The sequence below is a fragment of the Diabrotica undecimpunctata genome, chromosome 1, assembly GCF_040954645.1.
Source record: "Diabrotica undecimpunctata isolate CICGRU chromosome 1, icDiaUnde3, whole genome shotgun sequence".
In the NCBI taxonomy this organism is placed as follows: Eukaryota; Metazoa; Arthropoda; class Insecta; order Coleoptera; family Chrysomelidae; genus Diabrotica; species Diabrotica undecimpunctata.
In genome coordinates, this window is record NC_092803.1 from 120,663,628 (window position 1) to 120,673,863 (window position 10,236).

The 10,236-nt window shown below is 31.4% G+C and overlaps 1 protein-coding gene across 1 annotated transcript; it reads left to right on the forward strand.

The window, feature by feature from the left end:
• Nucleotides 1-649: 649 nt before the first annotated feature.
• Nucleotides 650-9,769, forward strand: LOC140440073 (protein O-glucosyltransferase 2-like). The gene is made up of 5 exons (XM_072530344.1): nt 650-971; nt 1,091-1,445; nt 1,504-1,817; nt 7,814-8,051; nt 9,260-9,769. The coding sequence occupies exons 1-5, from the start codon at nt 799-801 to the stop codon at nt 9,668-9,670; spliced, it is 1,491 nt and encodes a 496-aa protein (XP_072386445.1). The 5' UTR covers nt 650-798; the 3' UTR covers nt 9,671-9,769.
• Nucleotides 9,770-10,236: the final 467 nt, after the last annotated feature.

The window sequence follows — 10,236 nt, forward strand, 5'->3', positions numbered from 1 at the left end:
GGTCACAGAATAAATAACAATCAGAATGCCCACTCTCAGATGCCGCCTTTGAAGTTTGTCACCACGCGACGCCATGTTTTAGACGGAAACGTAGACTCGAATTGAGAAATTTGTGACAAGCTACGACAGAACTGTAATTTAAATTTTTAGAGATTAATAATTTAGTACATTTGAAATAATTTAATCTATTCTTCAACCAAAAGTACGAATAAAATAGTGCATATTATGCCTGTAGTTGCCGTAAATAAATTAAACCGGGTTAATTTGTCTATGCACACCAGATAAAATGTCACTGAACAGCACTGGTTCCGACTAAAACATGGCTGATTCCGTCTGCGCAAACGAGATGCGCGTTACTTATTTTTTCAAGCAGAGTGGGCATTCTGTTTGTTTATTATTCTGTGGTTAGGCGGTCAATATGTTTTAAAATTTTTAGTTTATCTTAATTATTTTTCAAATTATACATAAAATAATTTATAATTCTTATTAATAATGATATACGCTTATTATAAAAAATGGTTTTTAATGGTATTTAAAAAAGGATAGAGGGTAGAGAACGCCACAGAAGTCACAGAACACAGTTAATCACGGAATAAGTAACAATTATTTTTTGTTCTATCCTAACACTTTTAACATGATTATGAACAATGAACAAACTGTTAGAGCAATTACACACTTAGAGACTCGAACATAGCATGTATTTGAAATTAAAAACAAATTCTAAAATTTGGTTAATCATTGTGTGAAAAACATAATTTTAATCATTTCACTGAAATAAATACTTAGTTTTTTATAAAAATGAAAAGTATAAATTTAGTTTATGTGTTACTGCAATTGTTGAGTTACATGTACATAATTACAAGTGATATTAATGTTGAATTAAGTAGAGTGTGGGGTCCTGGTTTAATTCCAGAAAAAATTGTAATGCCTGCAAGATATTTTTTTGTTGAATTGGTGGATATTAATAACAGGTTGGTTAGTTCATATATACTGTACAATTTATATAACCAAGGTATGTCCAAGGTTCTTTTTATTTTGGTAGTAAAACTTTAGTGTTCATATAAAAATATTAAAATTAAAAATTTTATAGGTCCCTGAAATCAGAAGATGTTGAATTAAATGCCATTGTCGATGGAGGTACTAAAACAAATAAGCCCTGTCGAATATGGACCAACCTGCTCAATAGGAAGGATGGCAGTTACATTGTTAGATATAAACTATATGAAACTTGTTCATACTTAAAAATTTCTGTCACCTATGGAAATAAACATTTAGGAAAATCTCCCTATATTATTAACAGTTCAGTTAAATCAGATAATTGTGAGTGTCCCACACAAAACATTGAAGATTTAATGGATATGTGGGAGTGTGGGCCAGTGCCTAAGTTTATAACTAACAAACTAGATGTGTTTAAAAAGATAGATTGGCATAGTCAGAGAAATGAAGTAGGTTATTTAATATTGCAAATAATATAGGTTTTACAAATTTTAATTTATTTTTTAGCTTATTAAGAAGTTTGACCAACCCCATTCTGTAAGTTTGTGTCATTATATTGTGAAAAATAACAAAATCTATAGAAAATGCTATGGAAAATATGTAGGTTTTAATATGTTTATAGATAATATATTACTGTCTTTGACAAGGAAAGTAGTTTTGCCAGATCTTGAATTTTTTGCTAACTTAGGAGATTGGCCTCTGTCAACTTACAAGCTTGAAGGAAAATTTCCAATATTTTCTTGGTGTGGAAGTACTGAAAGCTATGATATTATAATGCCTACTTATGACATTACAGAATCCACTTTGGAAAATATGGGAAGGTAAGAAAGTTGTTCTTATTTCAGGGAATTTGAATGTAAAACCAAAACTGTTAATACTAAAAAATTTTGACAAAGAAAATTATATAAAATAATAGATTTTATATGTACATTAAAATCAAAGAATATAGATGCATATAGAAGGACAGTTCAAATGGGCGATTTGGTTACGGTTTATACTTCAAAACACTCCTTAAGAGGGTGACTGCATAAACTCAAACCGTGGCTGTCAGCTCAAAACTATCATAAAAGATGTAGTTAGTGGGAAGTGGGAAAGGAGTATGAACGGAGCTATTTATTTAACTTATACATCTACGCCTAATCAAATTTCGATGCCATTGATTTGCAAACTGTCTTTTTTTTGTTTTTTTCACAATAAAATCTTTATTTTTAATATATTAAATTATTAAATTTTTAAATTTAAAACTTACAAAGGTATGATATTAGTTATAAAGGTATGTTTGAGACTCAGGAAAGTACAACCTGAAAAGATATTTCAGAGTCTCTTCACAATTTAGAGTGTATTCTTCACCGGACTTATTTTGGAGCCAGGGAATACTTTCTAAGGGTCTTTTGAGAGAACTTTATGGAACCTTGACATTTCTGCAGTCTGTTCTATGTCCTAGCATTGCCCTCCATGATTCTCTTTTTGTCCTTCTAAGTTGTTGTATATTCAGTCCATGCTTTGCAATAATCGCCCCACTCACCAGATCTTTTGCAGCAATTAAATTTTAGTCTGACTTTTGTCTTTTAATTTGCAAGATAAGTTTCCTTGATATGCTCATTGTCTGTCTCGATGGTCTGAACAAGACACCTCATCTAAAGCATGCCATTTTTTAACAGTTTGGAATTTGTACTGCCCCAGGTCAGATGATAAGCATTCATATCATAGCCAATGATTAATTGCAGTTCATTTTTCATGCAATCTCTCACTAACTGTTCCAACTCCCTTGATGGTTGTTCGGGATCATCATATGGGAGGTATGCTGATCTGAGAACTATCTCTTTCATAACTTCTCCCTCTATAACCTTTATCTTTACTGTTGTTCAGTCTGTGGAACAGAGATCACAACCAGTCTTCTGTGTTAAGGTCTTGATTTTGTCTCTTTGAACTGGGTCCTGATAGTTTCTTCATCAAGTTTTTTCTCGGGGACGCGGATGAGGACCATGGGGTGCTTGGGCATATTATTTGGAACAAAATTATATTTAAGTTTACTCCCTCCTACAGGCCCTCAATAGTCTTCACCACAGGGTCACTTCGCTAAATGATGTTTTATAGAACTACAGGAGTTCATTTTGTCCTCAGATAGGAGCCTCATCAAGTGCTTCCTCCAATTTGTTAATGATCAAATTTGCTTGAGCCCGATCTAGTTGAATATCAGGATGGTGTCTGTGTGCTACCACCATTCTGAATACTTTTGTCAGAATGCTTTATGACCTAGTCTGCTCGTTAGAGCACCTTGGTTTCTTAGCAACTCTGGTATGAGGGGGGTGATGGTGATGATGAAGTCTCTTTTTATCGTCGGGTGTTGCTGTTTTGGATTTCTTAGGGTTTGCTATGGTCTATGTCCCAGCAGCCATTTTTGTCTGTTTCTTATCTTCTTTTTTTGAGCTCTAGTGAGGCGTTATTTGAGACTTACCTACTTATTTATTTTTTAATTTAAAAATCAGAAATTATACTTCACAATTTCGAATTTTCAAATTGTAAAAAATAATTCTTTCGTATATGTGCCAAAAAGCAAATCTAGAGTACTAACAAGATCAAGATTTTTTGATCGAAACACTTTACAATTTTTTGAGCTTTCTCTCATGGTGATTGACTTTTAATTAATTTTATTTATAGTTTATAAGAAGAGAGTTTTAATTATATTATTTGTAGATTTGTACATATTTCAATTAAAAATTTGAATCATAATATTTTTTCTAAAAAGATTCATTTATTAAAAGTTAAAATAATATTATTTTCGTTAAAAAATTTTATAAAACGCAAAAATTTAATGCTATTCTACGACCACGCGGCATCTACATATAAAAATATCTTAAGTTGCATTTGTTGCCCCACTCTTTCTTATTTTAGAAGCAGTAATAGCGCTGACATGACCGCTCCCTAGTGGTACAAATAAGGAACTAAAATCATGATCAACTTCTATTGTTTTGTGTTCAACCTTTGCCGACGCTAAAAAATAACAGTGAAAGATCCGTCTATATGCGTCTATATTCGTTGGTCAAATAGTTAAGAAATACCTGTGTACCATTGGTCTACCATAATTTACTAAACATTTTCTGTGATCATTTCTAATAAAACATACACAGTTATCTTCTAATCAGCACTTATTGTATACCATTTTTTACACATTTGTTGCATATGGTGCTGACACTATTTTCTTGTGGCATTTTTATGTTATTTACAGTCTTTAATGGGAATTAATCATAGTGTTAGTTGAAAATATATTTATTTTTTTGACATTTCATTTTGTACTTCGGAAATGATTCTCACAATAAAAATTAATCAAAGTATGTTCTTTTGTTACTTGATAATACAAAAAAATTATTTTAACATTTGTTACATAGGTATTGTGATAAAGGCATATTTTGTTAAATATTTACTTTTTTGTCAAGCAAACATCATTATGTAAAAAAACTGTACATTGATATATTAGCTGAATATTTTAAATAACAGTGGGTAGACTTTGTTGTGTCATACGAGTTCTAGTATTAGCATTAAAACTTAGTAACTCTGGATCTTCAACATATCCTTTCATAATTTTATGAAGGAAACATAAATTTGCTTCAAATCTTCTATGATGTAGTGACAAGATATTAAGTATTGAACATATACCATCATATGTATAATGTTGTTTAATGAAACCAATCTTGTAAGCATATTCCCTCAAAAATTTATTTTGAACTCTCCCGATACTGTAGGGTAGATCACTATTATGTCAAGTAGACCAAATGAGAGTACCATACTCCAAAACCGATCGAACTAAACTAAAGTATAACATTTTTAAAGTTTTTACTGAAAACTGATTACAATTTCCAAGAATAAATCCCATCTTTAGTTAAAGTTTCATTAATATGATATTTAAAAGTTAATTTAGAATCAAAGTTTTTACCCAAATCTTTGATATTATTACATGCCTTTAAATGTACATTATTTATACAATAACAATAATTTACCAACTCCCTTGATCTACCAAAAGTTATTTTTAAACATTTTTTTATATTTAAGTATTCATATTTATGACACACCCACTAGCTAAGCTTTTAAGATCAGTTTGTAACAAAGAGGCATCAACTATAATATTGGTTATAGGTTATTAACTATTCGAAATATTTTAAGGTCGTCAGTAAACATTAGAAAGTTACTACTTTTAAAAAGGCCTGTTTCGGATACTTATAAAACTTATTTACATCTCAAACTTATGACATCTTATGCTAGACTGAAATTTATTTGCATCTTTGAAGTTTTTATATCCAGTACCATACAGGTGATCCATCCGCACATTGGTAGAGGCACTATACAGCTCACATGTATGCAATCTGCACGTAATGTGTTACAGTTTTACAAAGGGACTGTTTTATAGCTGTTACTAACTCATAAGTTGTAGACTTCAGAGCCTTCGGTACAGCTTGGCTGTCTGGGGCAATATTTTGATAGAATCCAGGTATTTTCAGGCTGAGAACAAAAATCTGTTGCTAGCAGTTCTGCTTAAAATACATGTGTATTTCCGAGGGCTATTGGCAGTTTAGTGTTAGGAATAGTAAACCCTATTACTACTTCCTCTTGTATTTTTTACCCATTAGTATAAATCATGTTTTAAAGGCTCTTCTCATTTGTGTGGTTTCGTTTTTGTCAACTCACACTTATCTGTGATAATATTTGGTTGAGGATAATAGATCATCAGTTTATCATTACCTTATTTATACAGATGTTTAATTACAACATATTTAAGAATGTTAAATATTCACCACAAACAAAAACATTGAATATGGTACGTACAGCGCTTTTACTAAACTAGTATAATTATTATTTATTATTTCTGCACTAGCTACACCATTTTTCAGACTATTTATTTTCACTAAAATTTCAGTGATTGTAATTGATGTAAAATAAAATCTTTGAGAAACTAGCTCTGCTGAAACCTGGTTAATCTTTTCTGTCAATTTTTTCTGTTTCTCTGTAGAAATCCTGTCATCCTAGAACATCTTAGTATTAATACACCTGATTATGCTGCTGAGTTGGAAACGGGAACAGTCAAAATTTCTTTCACAATTTTTAAGCTTCCTTTAAATTGGTTTATCAAGCTATCGGAAATACATGATTTAAGACTCCCTCTTATTTTTTTTCTGAGTTTGCTTCAAATTACTTGAGTAAATAAGAACAGATACAAATGTGTCTCACAAATTAAACAATATTTTCAAATATTAGACTATGAATTCTCTTTTGAGAGTAACTAAAGAAAAGTATGTTAAAAAATATATGGAGATGTTTTATTAGGAAGACATGCAAGCATTTTCCCTATCAACATTCTCAACTATTTACAAAAATTTATCCGTAGATACCACAGTACAGCAATATCTAGCATTTCAAGTTCCCATAAAATACATTCGTATCATGAAACAACTTAGAACATCTAATCGCTACGTGTTAAAATTTACCTAACATGGTATTTGTAACGAAAAATGTAACAAAAGTAAGTGATAAAAAGCTGATCGTTCACCAAGACTTAACGAAGACCACGTTGCTCAGTTTGTAACAAATTGTTTACCAATCGACTTATGTTTAATAAGCTGAATTTCGCATTTTCCAATGCTCAGAGAGTTATTTAGCAAAAGACAATCATAGGTTTTTGAAATATCAAGGAACATAAAATCGACTGTCTGAATTGGCATTGGAAGTATCAGAACTGCTCAGTGGAAGATGCCCTATTTTGGGTTGAATCCAGAATTGGGCTGTAATCAGACAACCAGCAAGTTATAGTTTTGAAAGGTCGTAGAATGCAAATTAGGTTCCAAGTTACCCAATAAGTACTCAAATTTAAAGAAGGAAAGAAGGAAGTGTTTTGTTACTATGATGGAACACAAAGAACTGCTTTAGTTCCTGTAAGATAAGCTTTAACATGACACAAGATCTAGTGCTAGAACCCACTGTAAGGCATAACATCTCTGGAGAGGTGCTTTAGCACTTTTTTTTATTTACTTTCATAAACGAGCAGAGTTGTCAATATTTTCTTATACATTGAAGGCGTGACTGTTTTATAATGGTTCTTTTGCTTACCGGAATATATATCTCTATATTATAAACATGGGCGCCGCCAGGATTATTTTCAGATATAATAATGTTGTATATTCTTATAATGTTTATGGGATTGCTTCCATCAAGAGTTTCATATAATAGAGCTCTATGGGTAGTTTACCCCCTGCATGGGGTTGATTAACTCGAACTCACTGGATACTCATAATTACTTTATTGGTTCTCTAAGTACAATAATAGGGAGAGTACTCAGTTGACGGATGACAACACTAGCTTGTACTATTCACTCTTATTTCTTAATAATAATGTTCTGCTCCCGTTATTTTCCAGCTATTTAACTCACGTTTGTTTGTTTATATAATATTTTACTAATATAATTTGTATACATTATTTAATAAATTTTTGATTACATTGCAAATTTCACTAGGTCAGCGCGTGTTCTAGTTACACCGATATTTTCAATGTCATAAACAAACAATCCCATTTAGCAATGAATAATATTTTTGAAAGGATTTTAAATTTTAAACTGAATTGGGTTACTTAGATCTGATTTCTGGATGCCTTATTGAATCCCGTTACACAGGGAGGTGCATCTGCATCTACACATACTATTAACCAATATAAAATATAGAACTATACATTTATAGCTATGTACTTTCCGGACAGGAGGTGCAAGTGCACTACGTTGCCGGCGCTCATGATTATAAATTATATTATAAATTTATAATAATCTTCCTTTCAGGGTCACTTTGGATATTCTTTCTGTACAAGGAAATACAGATGAACGTTGGGAAAATCGAATTCCAAAATTATTTTGGCGAGGTAGAGACTCCAATAAATATCGCCTGGAGTTAATAAAAAAAGCTAGGAAATATCCAGATCTGCTAAACGCTTCCTTGACGAATTTCTTTTTTTATAGAGATGAAGAAGCTATTTATGGACCAAAAGCTGAACATGTTTCTTTTTTTGAATTCTTCCGTGTAAGTATTCATAACTTTTGAACTGATCATCAAAACAGTAGCGTTCATATAAGCAACTAACTAAACTAAACGTTAACTTTACAGATTTTCTTCTACCGCTCGTGTAGAAGCGTTGGTTTTTCCATTCTCCCATCCTTTTCCATTCTCTCATTAAATGTTCATTGTAACTTTGTATCAATTTTTTCTATTAGATCTGTCACCTGAAAATTAGTTTTTTTTTTTGTCTATTTTTTTTCTGCTTTTTGTTGTGTCTATACATTTCACACCCTGAATTTAATGCCTTGGTGGCAGTGGTATGAGTATTAACTTACTGAGCGTAAAAACTTTCTGGTTCTCGGGAGGGGAAGGTAATGTTTATTAAAAAAACATCTCTTTATTGGATCGTTACTTACACGAGCTGCTGCATTTGTTCGGATGTAATAATCGTTTCTTTGTAAAGACAATGAAGCCGATTTAGTAACAAAGAAATTATTCAAAACAAATACTACAACATGCACAATGTATAGAAAGTTAATTGGCTGCAGTACGACATAAAAAATCCTAGTCCCATCCCCAGAATTTTCCTAAGCAATATAATTTCGCAGTCTTTGATCTTTTTCTTTAATGGGTCATACTTTCAATTCAAAGAAGATAAGCTTTTCCTTAATTTGTATAAAACTACACACTGTATATCAGACCAGTAGTCTTCTATGGCAATGGACTTGCAAATTGAACCAAAAGGAGAAAGATATTTTTGAAGTTTGGGAAAAGAAAAATTGCTCAGTAAATTATACAAAGAAAATAATGATGAAGATTTATGGATAAGGAAGACCATCATTGAACTGTTGCAGTTACCAAAATAACAAATAAAATATGCGCACAAAGATTACTGTGGCTTGGACACACACAAAGACTTTCTACACTAAACAGAGAATAATAAAACAAGTACTGAGAGGAGGTATCACCGGGAATGATGAAGAGAGAGACTTAGAACAAAATGGATTGAAGTGAACTGGCGGAAAATCAAAAGGAATGTAGATGTGGCAATAAAGTTTTGGGTCTTCTTGCCCTATAAATTTTAACACTTCTAAAACTTCATTTTAGTTTTGTTCCAAGATGCTGTTTGTTTTTACTGTTTTTACTCTGTCTGTTTTGGTCACTACTTTATCATTTATTCGATATTTTTGAGAACCTAAAATCAGTTAATAATATTTTACTATCTTTTGCAGTATAAATATCAGCTGGGTATCGACGGCACAGTGGCTCCATATAGAATGCCTTATCTATTGGCAGGAGGTTCCTTACTTTTCAAGCCAAAGTCGAAATACTTCGAGTATTATTATACAGATCTAGAACCTAATGTTCATTACATTCCACTTAAAGAAGACATTTCAGATCTTATTGATAAGTTAAAATGGGCTATTGATAATGATGAAAAAGCCAAAGAGATTGCACAAAACGGCCAAGCGTTTGCGAATGACAATTTATTACCAAAAAATATTTTTTGTTATCATTTTCATCTTTTTAACGAATTTAGTAAAATTATTACTAATAAGATAGATGTTTTAGAAGATATGGAGTCAGTGCAACAAAAGAAAGTAGAAGAGTGTGACTGCAAGAGTCCAAAAGATGAATTATAATTATGTGATATAATTTACTATTTTTTAGAATCTCCCTTAGAGTAATACTCAATATTGTAAAAATTTGCTTTATTTTTTAAAAAATAAAATTTTATTCTATATCAGTCTTTTACTGCGTGTTTTCTATAATAATTATAATAAGAAAAGTACTAGCGCCGACCTTGTAGGCTCATTGATTAACAATATAGACATCCTTTCATATCGTCTCTCTCTCTCTTCAGTCTTGACTCCCTGTAAGGAGTGCAGTGTTCGTAGTGATATTGTGTATGGTCTGTCTCCATAGACTTTTGCCTCCAGTCATTTCTACTACATCGGGCATAAGTCTTTTACAACACACATACTGTTGGGAATTTGTCTTTATTGTACAGCCAGCAATTGACGGATTTGTAGTAAACTGCTTTTATTGTTGTAAAAACAACTCAAATTCCTACAATATATAAAATTAACAATATAAAAAACTAATTAATTCCCATTACTTACTATTCTCTTGCTGTCTGCTAAATTATTTAAATTTTTTCCCTAATCAGTGACAGTTTGTTTTCTGAAGTTTTAATATTATATCTGAC